The sequence below is a fragment of the Cygnus olor genome, chromosome 25 (genome assembly GCF_009769625.2).
Source record: "Cygnus olor isolate bCygOlo1 chromosome 25, bCygOlo1.pri.v2, whole genome shotgun sequence".
Lineage (NCBI taxonomy): Eukaryota > Metazoa > Chordata > Aves > Anseriformes > Anatidae > Cygnus > Cygnus olor.
The window spans coordinates 2,064,797-2,080,638 of record NC_049193.1 but is presented as its reverse complement, the minus strand read 5'-3'; the positions used below and the strand labels follow the sequence as shown (position 1 = coordinate 2,080,638).

Genomic DNA, 15,842 nt, shown 5'->3' with positions numbered 1-15,842 from the left:
TGCACTGAGCTTCAGAGCAGCTAGGAAGGTCCCTCGCAGAGCGTCTGTGGGGTTTTGGGGTGGCTTCGGTTGCTCCTGGCTGAGCCCTGGAGAGGGAATGTGTGGTGCTGAAGCTGTGGCTCCATGTGGTGGGTGGTCAGACCTGGGATGCTCTTTTAGGAAATGCAGCGTGTCCTTGCTGCAGAGCCAGGGGTGGCAACGGGGCGCCCAGTGCTGCAGTGGGTCAGACAGGGGGGATGCCTCCATGGGCATCCAGGATCCACGACCACGGCTTCAGCACAGTGGCACACGGGGTTGGAGATCAGCTCGAGTGTCCTCGGCATCACTAACCCCAAAATCTAACTGGGGAGTGGGGCAAAGCCATTTTGTGGTGTCTGTGCTGGAAATGCAGGGCTCCCTCACTGCCTTCCTTCTATCAGCGCTTTGAAAGCGCTCCCTGGAGCCATCGAGCTCGTTGCTTTTTGGCAGCATCGAGAAGGAGCCAGCACAGCAGGGCTTGCTGCGGAGGTGGGGGCTCCTCTGCCAAACCTGGGGGAGAGGAAAAACCACGACCACCCCATGCCCTGGCAGCAGCCCTGCAGCGAGGGGACCGATCCTGCTCCTGAGCTGCCGGTTGGGCATCCGGGGGTGCTGTTCCCTCCCTGTGGCCGTGCCTGTCCCCTCGGGTAAGGTCGTGTCATCCTAGACAGACCCAGGGGCCCTGCCACTCTCACCAAAGCAAATCCCCGTAATTGAGTGTCTAATTAATACCTAAAAATACAGCCTGCAGCTGCTGCCAGAATCTGCCCTGCAGCAAAGGTAAGGTGAGACCCGTTGTGGCCCCATGACCTTGGGGAGGTGCCCCCAGCACCATGCAGCCCCCCGGCCGTGCACCCCAGCAGCAGCTCGGGATGGTACTGGGAGCTCAGGACAGGACTGGAAGCTCGGGACGGGACTGGGGGCTCAGGATGGGTCTGGGAGCTCAGGATGTGACCAGGAGCCCTTCTTGCACTGGGGCTGTGGCTGTGCTGCTTGCTGCCTGCTCCCTGCATCTAGTGCTCATGCTTTTGTGATCATCTGAGGTTTAGGCAAGCTGAAGCTGACGGTGACTTTGTCCCCAAGCCGCGTGATTATTTTCCTTTTTTTTTTTCCCTTTAGCCACAGGAGTGCGAGCAGCGCCAGCCGCAGCGCGTTCCCTTTCAGCTGAGTGGTGCTTTTCCTCCTTGTGCCTGCTACGGGCTCGTGGCCTCTCCTTGCACAGCCCCTGCACCTCACTGGGGCTCTGCAGAAAGATGCACAATGCTGATTAAGGCCTTTTCCTATTCATTGGGGTCTTGTGAAGTCTTGTCAACCTAAATCTGGAAGGAAAGGTGGCTTTCCTACCTCCTACCACAGGGTCCAATCTCGGATGGGGTTTCTGCATGCTCTCCGAATAGGCTGTGTCTTTTACCCCTGATTTCTGACCCAGCCCTAAAATGATTAACCCACAAAACTGGGATCAAAGATGCCGAGGGCTGGCTTAGCATGTCCTTTCCATAGTCTGTCTGTGGGCAGCACCCATGGGTGCTCCTGCCCCAGCACCTTCCCGGGCAGCAGCACCCGGGTGTTGCTCGCAGAGCTCCAAACTCGTTTGTTCGGTCACCTGCAATGGGGGCAGAGGCATTGCTTGCCCTCTTGTTTCTCCCAGTGTTGAACGTAATATATCTTAGGTTTTAAGGCCAGCACAATCAATGCAAAGTGCAAAGACAAAAGGCAAGCGGAAACCTTTGCAATCCAGCCCCAAATGCCTTTGCTGCAACCGCTTTTCTCGGCACGGTCGGGGCTGCGTCTGCAGGCTGGAGGGGGGGTCCCCAGGGGCCAGGTCCCCGGGTGCAGGGTGCTGCCATCTCCGATGATTTGAGGCAGAAATACTGCTTCATGCCTCGGAAGGTTAATTATGCATCGTTCACCCATTTCTGCTTGCTCTTGCTGCCTCCCTCGTCACTGTTGCTATTACTTTATTTATTTATTTTTTGAGCAGTTTCACAGATTTCCCTTCTGGGCGACTCTGGAATTAACTCGATCAATGCACGCCTGATGAAGCAAAATGTAATTTTTCCCCCGGAGTCAGGACTGACTCAGGGACCGCTCCGGTGCAGATGAAGGAGCGGCCGTGCGCGCTCTCCCAGAAAGAGGTCGTTTTTGCCTGCAGGGCCAGCGCGGCGAGCTCCCCGTTCAGAAATTCAGAAAAATCTCCCGAACTTTGAATTTCAGATTTTTCTCTCGGCACCAGCCTGGTTTTTGCCAGTGGGGAGTCGGGTTTAGGGCAGAAAGCAAAGCGCAGCGGGGGAGCGGCAACGATGCGCTGCGGGAGCGAGCTCCTCGTCCAGCCAAGTCTGCGTGGTAGAGGAGCCGGTGTGGGGGGATTTGGGGGTTTTGGAGGTTTTGGGGGTTTGTGGGGTGGGTGATGGCTCCTCTCCCCTGCTGCTGCTGTTTTTTTTTTTTTCTCCTGATGGGTTTTCCGCTTTTCCTAATGCTGGAAGAGGGAGGGTGGGCTGAGGGCAGCGCTGCGACCCCAAGTATCTTCCAGCAGAGCAAAGCCCTGAAAACAAGGTGGAAAAGGACCAAGATAATAATAATAATAATAATAATAATAATAATAATAATAATAATAATAATAATAATAGCCTTGTCCATGGTCCAGGCTGCTGAAAGGGGCTGAAGGAGGAGGGATGGAGTCGCGTGAGATGTGAATGGGATTTTTTGGCTCACAGCATATCGAAACCTTTAATATTTTATTTTCTTCATTTGTTGGCTTATTAACTCTTCCCCACTCCTTGATCCCAGGGCGCAGGCTCCCAGCCTGGCCTGTGCAGGATGGAGGGAGGTGTCTGGCGGGATGGATCAGGCCGCATGGAAAACTGCTGCCTTTGCACTAATGCCTGGGTTCCAGATCCCTTCTGTTTGCCGTTCCCTTGTCCCTACGGGTGTTTTCTTTTTAAACAGAAAATTATTAATAACCGCAGGCTATTTTTACACCGCACGCTGGAGCTCACAATTGGTTTGCGGGGGAAGATGCAAGGCAGCCAGCAGAGCCTGGATGGGGAGTGGGCGGCTCTGTTGCCGGAGCCGCGGTTGGGGATTGCGGGTGGTTTCCACCCAAAATAGCAGCGGGGAGGCAGAGCTGGGGCGCCTGCGAGGCTTGGAGGGGCCCAAAATTCAACACCTGTGCGAAGCCGGGGCCGTGGCGTGCTGGGGGCTGCTCATCTCTCTGCCCTCTGCCCTCAGCTCAGTGTTTTGCTCAGGGGGGGCAGCTGTGGCTGGGATGCTCCCCGTGCCTCTCCATCGGCTGCTTGGGAGCCCCCCCCCGTGGGATATCCCGCAGGAGAGGGGTGCTTTTTTTGGGGGGAGGGGAGGGATTTTTGCTGTTCTTCAGATGGTTCAAACTCCGTCGCATGCAATGCTCCGATGTGGAATCACAGAATCACAGAATGGAAATGGCTGTGTCGAGCTTCGTGCGGGGGTGCTGGGGCTGAACCCAAAAGCCAGAGGGATGCCCCGAACTCCCCCGTCTGGGACATGTCACCAAAGGGTCAGAGCAGTGTCGGACCGTCCTGGTGGCCTTGTCCCCGTGCATGAGTGGGGTCCACCTGTGCTAACGCTGCTCTCTCCCCTCTGCCCGCCCAGGTCCCTCTGGACACAGCAGTCCCCTCCTAGCTTCGCTGCCTATTCCCGGCCGGCCCCTTCACCCCTCCTTGGACATCAAGCACTTCCTGACCTTCAGGCTCAACGGGACATCCCCACTCAACCTCTTCCCCAACTTCAACACGGTGAGTCCCCGTGGGCGGGTGGGCTGCGGCCGCCGGACCCCTTCCTCCCTCTGTCCCCCAGAAAAAAACCCTCTTCTCTATTCTTCTGCTCCTTGAACCCAGCCAGATAACTCCTGGCTTAATTACTGGGCTCTTCTTCACCTACACAAGGCACCTGCTCTGCCCTTAGCTTGGAGCAAACGCGGTGCCAGCGTGGGGCGAAGGAAGGAACCCTCGAAGGCTGCCTCTCGCCCCATCCGTCGCCCTCGGGAAGCAAAATTAAAAAGGTGGTTTGTTGAAACCAAGATCAATGGGGTTTTGCTCCTGGAATCGATAGTGGTAAAGTCGCTCTGGAGAGCAGTTCATTAGTTTTAAAATAAATAAAGAGGAAAAAATGGAGGAGAGAGGAGGTGTGGAGAGGCAAGCGCAGGGTGAGCCTGGTCTCTGCAGGATGTCTCCTACCGGTGGGGGCTTCGAGGTAGGGCTGAAGTGGGACCAAACACTGGGGTTAGGTGGTTGAACATCACTTTGTAGAGCTCCTCCATCACACATCGCAGCACAAGGCCGTGTCCTGATGGTTAGCAGGATGTTAGCAGGGGTATCCATCCTGCCCAGCGCTGAGGGTGGGACGCTGCCCACATCTGGGTCCCTGCATCTGGGACAGGCAGTCTGGTTGCTCCTGCCTTTGGTAAATGTCTGTTGTTTTTTTTACTCATAAGCCTAAAAATGGGACTTTCCTGAACTCCCTCCCCACCTGCTGAAACAGGGACCTGATCCTCACCAGCCTTTTGTAAGTGGCTTTGAGATGAAATGTGCTCCGAAGGTGCAAATTATCACCGAGATCTTCAAAGTCGGCCCCAGAAATTAAGTACCGGATTCCTGTTGCTGTTGAATGGGATTCAGACATCTAACTCCTTTAAGCTCTTTTGAAATCCCAGCTTTAGCCTGTCTCTCCCCTGTGCTAACAAGCAGGAACACAGGAGAGGAGGATTTTTTTTTATGCCATTAACGTTGCTGCTCTTTGTCTGTGTTCCTTTTTTAGTCTCTGGAGTCAGTAGCTAACTCGAACCAGACACTGTTGTTTGTTCTGCTTGGCGCTCACTTGCCCCTGCCTTGGCACGTGCTTTCTAGAGCTTCAAAAAAAAAATAAATTGGAAAATGACTCCTGCACTCACGGGAGGCGCCCGGCTGTGCAGGGACAGGCTCGGCCGCTGCCCTGCCAGGCTCTGTGCTCTCTGATCCCTGCCAGCACCCTGCATCCTCAGCTGGTTGCTCTGAGCTCATCCCGAGGCCAGTGCTTTTAGTCCTGTGAGGATGCTCTCATGCTGGAGAGGTGATGGGGGCTAGGTGGGACAGGGGGCAGGAGCGAGGGGGTCATCGTGTAGTGCTTCCCGAGTGAGCTGCCGTAAATGAATTGTTATAAGAAGAAAGCAGAGGTTTGGCCTTTGCTTGCTCGTGATGCTGGGCAGGATCTGGCATGGTTTTGTCCCCAGGCCGCTAGGTAACGCTCACCCCTTGCAGCAGCGCAGAGCGCGAGCTGTTTGCTACTGCGCAGCTGAACGCTTTGCACTTTGAGCAGGTCACAAGGCTCTCATGAACCCAGCAGATGTTTTACTCTGGAGCGAGCAAAACCTTTCCAAACTGAGCTCTCCTGCCACTTAAAGCAACAACAGCAGGGTGAAAAAAAAGAATCCTAGCAATACAGAAGGCGCGTTACGTGCTCAAAGGGCACTTTCTAGCTCTTGCGATGCTGCAAATCCCCAGGACCTAGCAGCGCCTCGCAAAACCACCCCAGAAGATGGAATGTGAACTGATGCTCCGTCCCGGTGCTGACCCCGGCGGCTGGCAGGAAGTTCGGCTCCAAGATCTCTATTTATATCGGTAGGAACATCCAGGGATAAATAAAGTAACGTGAGTTAATAAGAATTGGCGATAAAGCTGGGATCTTTATGCTCCAAGCGTGCCGTGCCCGAAAAAACCCACCTCTGCTTTCGGATGAGCTGCCCCACAGCTCTGGCAGCAGCTGGGTCCTGGGGTTCTTGGTTAAAGGTGCTGGAGACCAGGGGGAAAAGCCACGTCCGTGGGAGATGGTACGTAAAGCTGCAGCACCAGGGTCCCCAGGGGACTGTAATGGTTCTTTTTCCTCTTGGAGATAGCAGAGACTGCATACGGTAGAGAGAAGTTGACGGTGTGCTTGTTATTTTTCATTTGATGGGAAGAACGGGGGCTCTCGGGGGGCATTTGAGTGTCAGCCCCGCTCAGCATCGTGCAAAAAAGTTCCGGTGCCCACGTCATGCTGCTCACACGGGTGGCAAGGTGCTGGCATGCGCCCAGGCTGCCCCGGTGGGACTTTACCCCACTTTTTTTGTGATGGCTTTTGGATTGCAGGGATGGCCAGAGAGCTGCGAAGGCAGCTGAAGTGGTTGTGGCTGGGTGCGTGGGGCTTCTGGGGCTGTTTGGGGCATGGAACTGGGTTTTGGGGTCACAGGGAGCTTGCATGCACAGCAAAGTGGTCAGTGGGGAGGAATTGCACCCACGTAACAGCCAGCGTCGAGATGCCTGCTACAGAAAGAGAGGTGGCCAACCTCACCCTGCTCCCAAAGCCACCTGGTGCATGGTGGCTGTGCCCACCCACCCACCCTGCCACAGAGGGGACACAGAAGGGTGCCCAGGGGCCCCTCGGGCCACCCAGCAGACGTGGAGCGAATGCAAAACTGGCCGGGCTCCATTACAGCAAACATGAACTGAATAAAACTTGATTGGAGAGAGAAAACATCCTCCAGTATTGATGCTAATGCGGTTCCTTTATCCAAAGCATCCAAAATGGAAAGTGAGGTTTCCTGAGAGGCTGCAATTTAGCGCTAATTAATAGACACGTAAGTGGCTAGCAAGTAGCATCGAGGACCCTTCGTTGTCAGACACCGAATTCTCCATCGAGCTCGTCCCTGCACCACGGAGCCTCCGTCTGTGCATGCTGGTGCCTGCTCCCCCCTTCCCTCCGCATCTTCCCCCTGCCACGGGGGCGGTGGATGGAGCAGGAGGGCTGCTGGGCTGCTCCATCGGAGGCCCTGGCGATTTAAACGAGCTCCTGGTCCCAGCGAGGAGCCGCCAGCCAAGAAGCAGTGGTTGAGGCTGCTGCAGAGATGAGAGCCGTTTTTCTTGCCTTTCCCTGGAAAAGGTGGGTGTTGCTCTTCCACGCGAGTGCCAGCCCCGCTCCTGCCTGCGTGCTGTGCAGCACGGGGACTGCACGCTGCGATGTTTGCTGTCGGGGTGGAGCGGCGTCTTCACCATCTGTAGGTTCCTCCGGTTCTCCACCGAACCCCAAACGCCTCTTCATTTATATTCCGTAACTGAGCAAAAATTTCATAGCGAGCAGGCACTTCATTAATCACCTGCCTTTACCATTCTGCTCACTCCTGGAAAGGAATTTGGGGTCTTGATAATGGCTCTGTTGTCCAGGCATGTGCCTTGAAGACTGATGCACCTGTCTCAGCAACTAAATAGCTTTGCAGAGAAATACGATCGCCTGAAAACCCAAGGCTCTACTGACAGCAGGACTCAGATAAGATAATCTTCCTATGCCACAGGGTAGGGGAACAATACTTGCATTATAGATCATAGCCACGCTCAAACAAAGAGCTGATTCTTATTTCCCCCTCCCTTAATAAATGCATTTTGTTTAAAACAATTATGGCTTTTCCAACAAGTTTGCAGCCTCGGCGGAGGAATGACGCTGAGCATCAGGGAGGGACAGAAGCGCCAGGGGCTGTCATCAGCCTGCATGCTTCTGCCTCGCCGGCAGCCCCCATGCGCTGCCCCTGATGAATAGTCTCATGGAAAGACACAGCTCGTTGCAGATAATTGTGCTCCCTCTGTGCACATGCCCTGTGAAATACCAGGGGCTGCGCAGGCAGCCGAGACGTGATGCAAAATCGTCAGCCTTGGAATTCGATTCCAGCAGGCGAAATGTGCGCCTTGGGGTGGTCGGGGCGCTGGGGGAGCCCGGGGTGGCTTTGCATGGCCACCGTGCCCTGTGACGTGCCTGGGGCTGCAGGCACCCTCGTCCCCCTGCCCCGGACACCTGTGTGGGGCTGTGTCCCACCACCCCACTGAGCCCAGGTGAAGCTGGCTGCAGGGCAAGAGCCAGGTGGAGAAGTGGGACCCCTGTCCCCTTGTCCCCTGCGTTGGCACCGCGGGAGCTCTGTGCCGTGGTGTCCCCGGGCACTGCTCACACCTTTGGCTTTGTACAGGAACTTTTCAGCTCCCCGGCAAAACGCACGTGGAGGATTTGGGGCTGTTGCTCATTTTACCCTCTTTTACCATGGTTTCTGCACCTGCTAAGTCACTCAGAAACCTCCCAGGTCATTGGGATATCGAGGAGAGCAGATGGGAGCTCTAACAGAAGCTGATAATTTGCCATCCACGACACTGGGGGCTGCTGTGGAGCAGGGGGGGAAGAGGGAGGGGGACATTGTGAGAGCAGGGCTTGGTGGTGCCGTTCCCCCTCCCCTCCACGTCCCCATCACTTCCCGGAGGAGAGAGACGGTGGGGACGGGGGCCGTTCCCCTCTGCCAGATGACAGCACGGATTTGGTGGTTTTTGAAGGATGGCTTAAAAAATAAAAAGGAATTGACGGAGAGCACCCCACGGAGAGGTTTTATATAAAGTAATATATATAAGGAGAGGTCACGGAGAGGTCTGTGAGACCCCAGGCTTGTTCCTGGAAGCCAGGAGCAAACACCGAGCACCACAGGATGCGTGCTGCGGGTCCCGGTGCCACCCAGCCACCCTGTGCCTGCCTTCCCTTCCAGATGGACCCCGTGCAGAAGGCGGTGATCAGCCACACCTTCGGCATGCCCACCCCGCTCAAGAAGAAGCAGTTCATCTCCTGCAACATCTGCCACCTGCGGTTCAACTCGGCGGTAAGCCGGCACGGGGCTGGCCCCAAGTGTGGGGCTGGGTGGGCAAGCAGGGCCGGTGCCAGCACCCTGAAACGCACCCTGGGGCTGAGCAGGAGCGAGGTGCACCACATGGAGGTGCTGCTCACATCCTCCTCCCTCGCCTGCAGCCTCCCCGTCGGTGCTTGCATGGAGAGCCCTGGATGCCTCGGCAGGGACAGCCCTGCCTCAGCTCGCTGCTCTGCAGCCCCACTGCTTCCCCTGGCTTGGGGCAGCAAGGGCAAAACTGCCTTTGCTCTCATCCCACAGCCCCACTGGGATGCAGAGCGGGCTGGCAGACGTGCCCCTTGCCCACGCATCCCAAGATAAGGGCACCACGTGGCGCAGCTCCTCGCTGCTCCTCTCCCTTGCTCTCCGCTCGCCCTGGCTGACGCTTCCACCGGCAGGGTGGTGGAAGAGGCTTCCTCCTTGCTCGTGGGCCTGAACGCTCCCAGGGCTGCTGTGCCCTCTATTCGCCACGCCAGCTCTTTTGTCTTTCCGCTCCTCATCGTTTTGTTCAGGTCTGTTCCCTGCTGCCTTGGCCTTGGCGGTTGTGCTTAAGCTGCTTTATCAGCCCGTGCAGTTCATATCTGCTCCTTGGGAACTGAATATAATCTTCCCTGCGTTGGCTTCCCAGAGCTCTGATGTGGCAGGTGGTTTTTTCTCTCCCCCAGCCTTTTATTCTAAGTAAATCAACCACCTTGGAGAAGGGAGGAAGGAAACATTCATTGATCCCTGCAGTAATGAATTGCACACAGCTGATCTTTTGTGGGGAAAACTGATTAAACAGTTGGAAAGGGAATTCTCATTCAAATGCAACCCAGCACCCGGCAGGAGAGGTCTGCAGGCAGCTGGGCTGGGAGTGCAGCGTGGGGGGGCCCCTTCCCCGCACCCCCAGCAGCTCAGAGCCCCTTGCTGGGCTGCGCCCCTAACCCCACGGGGCTGCGGTGATCACCCCGGCCAAGGGAGCACTTTCCTGGTGGAATTACAGCTTAACCACCTGCAGCTGCATTCCCCCTTCCTGGGGAGGATGGGAGGGGAAATCACAATAAAACCCCAAGATGGGGGCTGCCTTCCAGTATTTTTCCTCTTGCTGCAGCTCTGGGGAAGGAGCCTTGTCCTGTGTCAGGAGGGAGCTTTGGATATTGAGGTCTGTGTTGTCTGGGCCGAGCCTGGACTTGCACAGCCGGTGACTGCAGAGCTGGGGGTGGCACCAGGCTCTGCTCTGCCCCCCTGCCTTGGAAGAGACCCTAGGGGGTTCCCCGTGAGCAAGGGGACATTTTGCATGGATGTGCAGCGCGCAGCAGGGAACCGCTTCTGGAAGGTCGGTGTCGGTGAGCTGATGCGCTCCTCTGTGCTGTGGCGTGCAGGGCAGAGGGGGAGGCAGCAGCACGGGGTTATTTATAGAGCTGCCAGCCTGGGAGCATCACCCTGTGCTTGGCTGTGCCTTCCCGGAGCAGCGACATGGTGCTGAGCCCCCTTTGCTCATCTGCTTGAGTACAAAGGCTCCTGGGGCTGCTCTCGCTGCACCCACTGGGGAGCACCAGTCTGGATCTGCAGTGCTGCTGTGCCTGAAGAGATGTGGTTCCAGCCTGGCCATGCTGTATTAGCAGAGCCCTGCTGGAGATCCAGCTCTTTCAGCCGAAGTCAGCTTTTCCAGGCTTAATTATTTTGCTCAGCAACCAAGCAGCTCTGGGAAAGGCAGCAGAAGGGAAAAGCGGTGCTTTCCAAGCCGTACCCTGGCTGGGAGCATGGTGCAGGGAGGGTTGGTGCTCCTGGGCCCCCACGTGTCATCTCCCTTCCAACCCACGCTTGTGGCTGCATCCAGATCTCAGCCTTTGACCCCTGAGCCTCGGCTGCTTTGCTCTTTCCCACCACGCGCTGCTGCTGCCCCCGTCCCTGCCTGTGTCCCCCCGAGGTCACGTCTGCAGGAGCCCCCGTACGGGCGCAAATCATCGTGCGATGCTCCGTGACCTACTTAGGCTGACGCTAAGCCCCGTTATCTGATGGGAGTTGATTGTGTTTGCTAATGAGGCTCTGCTCAGCCCCGTGCGCTCCGATGGGCCTTTTTCTTTCCCACGTACCCGGCCGGCGCTGCGCTGTTCCCAGCCCTTAGGAAGCTGCAAGGGGGGGACAGAAAGTGATGTTGCTCCTTCCCCAGCACTGGGAGCCTCAGCTGGCCCCTGAAAATGCCGTGCAAATTAATCCGTGCTGCTCAGCAATACAGTGTCTTAATTCATATTGGATTTAGCCTCCATAAATTGCTAAACTGGGCTTGTTTTTGGTGACAATGCTGCATTGTCCCTGACTGCTAAGTACACAAATGTTCGGGTTATTTTCTTTTGTGGATGTTTTTATCAGTTCCGTGCAGGCATGAACCCATCAATGTGCACTTCATTATTTGACGTTCTCTGGGAGAAAGGAGCCTGAGAATGTAAATTGCATGTTAGACACCCATTAGGTTACAATGGGAGACGTGTCCTCTGCACCAATGTATTTTTTAATTTTATTTTTACAGCCAGCGATTCATTGTATGTTTCTGAAGTCATGATTTTTTTTCTTCCTGAAGGCTCCTTTTAGAAGTGCCTTGATGCATTTAATCAGAGCAGGGTCCTTATCTCAGCCTTGCAATGCTGCGATGTCTTAGCAAAGTGATACCTCGGCCTGAATGTATTTGCGTGCGAGGCGATCAGGTGAGAGGAGAAAAGTGGCTTTGTGCTGCACCCAGCCAAAAATACCACCTCCGAGGCGGCCCCGATCCCGGGGGTTGGATGTCAGCGGGGTAGATGGCCGCACACCTCAGTGGGGTGCTGGAAAGCTGTCCAAGCAGCCTGGGGCTGACCCCGTTAACCCACCCGTCCGTCTGTCCGTCCTCAGCACTGACATTGTCCCTTTTTCTCCCCCCTGCAGAACCAGGCAGAAGCCCACTACAAAGGCCACAAACACGCCCGGAGGCTGAAAGCCATTGAGGCCATGAAGAGCAAGCAGAAGGCAGCGGGGGCCAGCAGCCGGGACAGCGCGGCTGACTTCGCCCCCAGCCTGGAGGGCTCTGGTGACCCCGGCGGCGCAGGTACGGGGTGGGGGTTCCTGGGGGGGTCCTGCAGCGGTGACCCCTGGGGCTGCTGCAATGATCTGGCTGGTTCTGGGTGGTGTGGCAGGGTCTGGGTGAACCATGCTGGTGTGGCCACAGCACAGTGAGGATCCTGGTTAAAACGCGAACCACTGCCAGCTGTGGGCACAGCCTTGTGCCCAAGCATCCCTCGGGGGTCAGCTGCTGCTTGGGTTGGATTAGGATGGTGTAAAGCTGCAAGTCACCAATGCCACCACAAGAATTAGTAAATGAGCTCTTGTGGTATGCCAGCATCTCTGGTGTGACAAGCCGGGAGCAGCATCGCTCGTGGTTTTTTGCGCTAAAGAGGTGCAAAAGAAGCCCGAGTCCCGTTTTGTGAGTATTTGAGCCTATTTGGTGGGCCAGCTGTAGCGGTGAGGAGTGGAAGGAGGGATGAGGATGTGTGGGTCTGCTTCAACCTTGGGATCGCATCCTGACCATGGAGAGAGGGGGACGAAGCTGGTGTGTCCAAGCCTTGCTCAGTGATGTGCAGCTGAAGCATGGAGCTGGGATTTCCTTGAGGTTTTTCTGTGCTTAAACATCACTCCATCACGGGTGTTGGGATGGGGACAATCAAAGCAGAGTCTGCTCCCAACTACGTGTGTCTGCAGCATCTGACATGGTGGGGAACACCCCAAAATGCCCCCTTGGAGAAGTACCCCAAAAAGCCCCTGGGGCAGGAGCGGGCTTTGCTGTGTCCGTACAGCACCCGGCCCTGGGTTGTAGCGCCCCAGCCTGAGGCTGCTTGGAAAGGAGCAGTGATTTGGTGTCTCTGGGCAATGTTTAGAAATAGAGATAACGGCTGTAGGAAACAAGCATTCCCTGCCCTTGCTGGAGTGTGGTGTCTGATATGGGTTCACACATCCCTGGTGGGAGCGAGCACCCTCCAGAGCCACGGGCTCCTTGGGGCTTCTGTGCTGAGCACACTGCAGTGAGTTGTGGATAAAAGCTTTAGTGGGAGAGAGGTCTGGGTTAGAGCCACCCACAGCAGGAATAAAAAGAGAGCAGGCAGTGCCTGAGACGGTCTTGGGCATGGGTGTTTCTCTCTGAAATCCAGAAAACCCATCCAAGAAAAAAACTTTCCCCTTCTGACCTTCTCCCTTTTCCTCTCCCCTTTTCCCTCCTGCCAGCTCAAAGCAATGGCCTGAAGGAGCCGGACGGCGAGTGCAGCAGCCTGGTGCTGCCGCCCAGCTCAGAGGAGGCTCCGGCAGAGCTGTCGGGCAGCGCCGCACCACTGGGCTCCCCGCCGGCCTCCGAGCTGTCCGAGGGCACCTCGGATGCCACCAGCGTCACCTCCCCGGCCACGCAGGCGGCCGAGGCGCAGGCAGCCGAGTCGGGTGGCAGCGTTGGCTCGGCCCCTGAGAGTGAGAAGGAGGGGAAGAAGAGCAAGCAGCACCTGTACTGCCCCACCTGCAAGGTGACCGTCAACTCCCTGTCCCAGCTGGAGGCTCACAACACGGGTAAGGGCATCTCCTGTGCCAGGGATGGGCTCTGTGCGTTTCCCTCTGTGTTTCTGCAGTGAAACGGAGCCACCCGGGCTTGCAGGGAACCAGTATGAGTTAATGAACAGTGCTTTAATTAAAAAGGGTTAATTAAGGTGGCTTGCAAAGATAAGTGGTCATGTTTTACTTATGCTGTGGCTCATGGGGTGAATTCTAGCAAGGTCAAATGCTCTCTTATTGTTCATGTCTCTAATTAAGAGATGTTTTCAGATGTATTTAATCAAGTGATTGGGGGCTGCTTTGTATTCTGTTGCAGCTCGGTGCTCTCAGCTGATACCAACCTGGAGCTGCCTCTTGCAGGCCCAGGAAATCCCCCCCAAAGCAGCCTGGTGCTGCTCCTGCTCCTTTTGAGAAGGACCTGGGGGAATTGAGTGAGCTCCATGGGCCAGAGCCCCGCAGTGATGGCTCACCCCAGTTTCCCCCCCCCCCGGTGCTCCCTGCCTGGCTGGGGGGGGCTGGAGCTGGGTGGCAGCTGTGGGCTGGGTGACTCCCAGTGGTGCCCATGGCCCCTGCAGTGCCAGCTCCCAGCCTCTTGTACGTGATGCTAAAATCAACTAGCCCCACACCCTGGTTTTCAAAGAAAGCCCCCACTACCACCACGGCACAGTGGGAGCTGGAAACCAGCACCCCCAGCCCCAAGGGGGTGGGCTCAGGACATGGTGTAGCTGCAAATGTGTCCTTTTGCTTCTGTCAGCTCTGGTTACAAGCACAGGAACTGATTTGGGGAAAAAGAACAAACAAACAGCACGTTCACAGGCTGGTGCTCCTCTGCGGCTGTTGCACAGGCGCTGAGTGGAGGCTCCTTGCTTAATGCCTTAAAAAATAGAATGAATTAGCAGGGGCTTAAATTACTTGCCCACCCCCATCCTCCCCAGCCCCTTGCTGGCAAGGGGTGGGACAGAGCACCCTGTTCCCAGGTGTGTGGGATTTGGGGTTCCTCCTTCCCTGCCTCTTATAACCCTGCTGAGCTATTCCTGGCTCGGCAGCCGGCTCTGCTCTGACCTTGGGCATAGCTCAGATGCTGCGGCACGGAGGGCGACGCGTGCCCGGCTCTGCAGACTGTGCTAATACCCAGGACAGGGCGATGAGCTCCAGATCACGCTTAAAATAGCAATTTCTCCGAAGGTCTGACACATGGAAGGAAGGAGGGGGGGTGTCACTGGGAAAGCAGAGCGTTTCTGGTCCGCCTGCGAAGCGCAGCTGGCCGCGAGAGCTTGGAAGGGTTTGGGAATGGGCTGCTGCATCCCCATGGAAGCCTGGGCTCCTGGGGCAGAGCCAGGACTGGGGTCCTGAGGGAGCTGCCGGGTGCCGCTGTGGGTGATTTGGGTTTATTCATAAAGGTGATGCTTGCTGAGTGTCCCTGTCCCTCTGCCACCCAGGCGCCAAGCACAAGTCGATGCTGGAAGGTCACAGCACCCAGATGCGGCGAGGCCGAGGCAAGCTCCTGTCCCGGGCAGGGCACAAATCCAAGAGGATCGGCAACAAGGGCAGCATCAACATCCAGAACAAGGCGTTTCACTGCCAAGTGTGTGAGATCTACGTGAACTCAGAGACCCAGCTCAAACAGGTGAGAACGCCAGGCCTCATGCGTGTCTTTACTCTGGGAGATGCACGGGCCTGGGGCATGGGCATGCAAAGACCTCTGTAAAAGCACCTGGGTCTTAGGTGTGCATCCCCCTCTCAAAACCTGATGGCCTCGGGAGAGGAGGCTCTCTGGAGGCCTGGATTTACAGGATGCATCCCATTTAAATCCTTCCCCTGCGTTAGGGGGATCTGTGCATGTTTGTCCTGGCCACATTGATATTTTTTTTTCCTGCTGTGGGGAGAAAACAGGCTTTGGGTTTTGGGGGGGGAGAGGGAAGAGATCTGACCCAGCTCTGAGAGGGTCCCTCCGGAGCAGCTGGTGCATCCCAGTCCAAAAGCTGTGGGATAAATGGGCAGCCCGGAGGTGGCATCTTCCTGCAGGGCACCTGGGGGTGGTCAGGCTCTCGCGCAGCTGCTTGTCCCCATCAGCAGCAAGACTGCGGCTTCCCAGCCACGGTCCCTGGGTCGGTGCCCATCACTCGGGCTCTTTTCCTCTTCCAGCACATGAGCAGCCGGAGGCACAAAGACAGGCTGGCTGGGAAGCCGCCCAAGCCCAAGTACAGCCCCTATAACAAGCTGCAGAAGAACGCTGCCCTCGCAGTGAGTATTCTCAAGGTACCTGTCTCCCAGCAAATTACCCATCCAGTTACCGGGAACGTCCTCTGCTGTGGTAAACATCTCTTGCAATAAGACATCTGCTTTTTTTTTTTTCTTTAAAGCCTCGTCTCCTTGAATCCCTTCAGGGAGGGAGAGGGGTAGAGATGAGAGGAGTTTCTGGACTTTTGTGAAGGAAAACACAGGGAGAACTTGTCGGCTCCCTGGCAAAAGCATTCGAAACAGTTGGAGCATTTGGGGTTCTTCCACCTGTTTCACAATTTCTGGAGGGGACAGTTGTGGGGTTTGGATGCTTGGGGGTGGCAGGGGTGGTGCGGTTCAGCTAAAC

The 15,842-nt window shown here is 56.3% G+C and overlaps 1 protein-coding gene across 4 annotated transcripts in view; it reads left to right on the top strand.

Annotated features, from left to right (window-relative positions):
* Nucleotides 1-15,842, top strand: part of ZNF385C (zinc finger protein 385C) — a 76,273-nt gene that overhangs the window by 57,357 nt on the left and 3,074 nt on the right. For 3 of the 4 annotated variants that reach the window (XM_040536786.1, XM_040536788.1, XM_040536789.1), the window contains 6 exons: nt 3,646-3,788; nt 8,579-8,689; nt 11,615-11,774; nt 12,944-13,273; nt 14,695-14,882; nt 15,401-15,514. In XM_040536786.1, coding sequence (XP_040392720.1) covers nt 3,646-3,788; nt 8,579-8,689; nt 11,615-11,774; nt 12,944-13,273; nt 14,695-14,882; nt 15,401-15,514 — 1,046 coding nt within the window. The remainder of the gene's footprint in view (nt 1-3,645; nt 3,789-8,578; nt 8,690-11,614; nt 11,775-12,943; nt 13,274-14,694; nt 14,883-15,400; nt 15,515-15,842) is intronic. The other variant, XM_040536787.1, reaches the window with a different exon arrangement.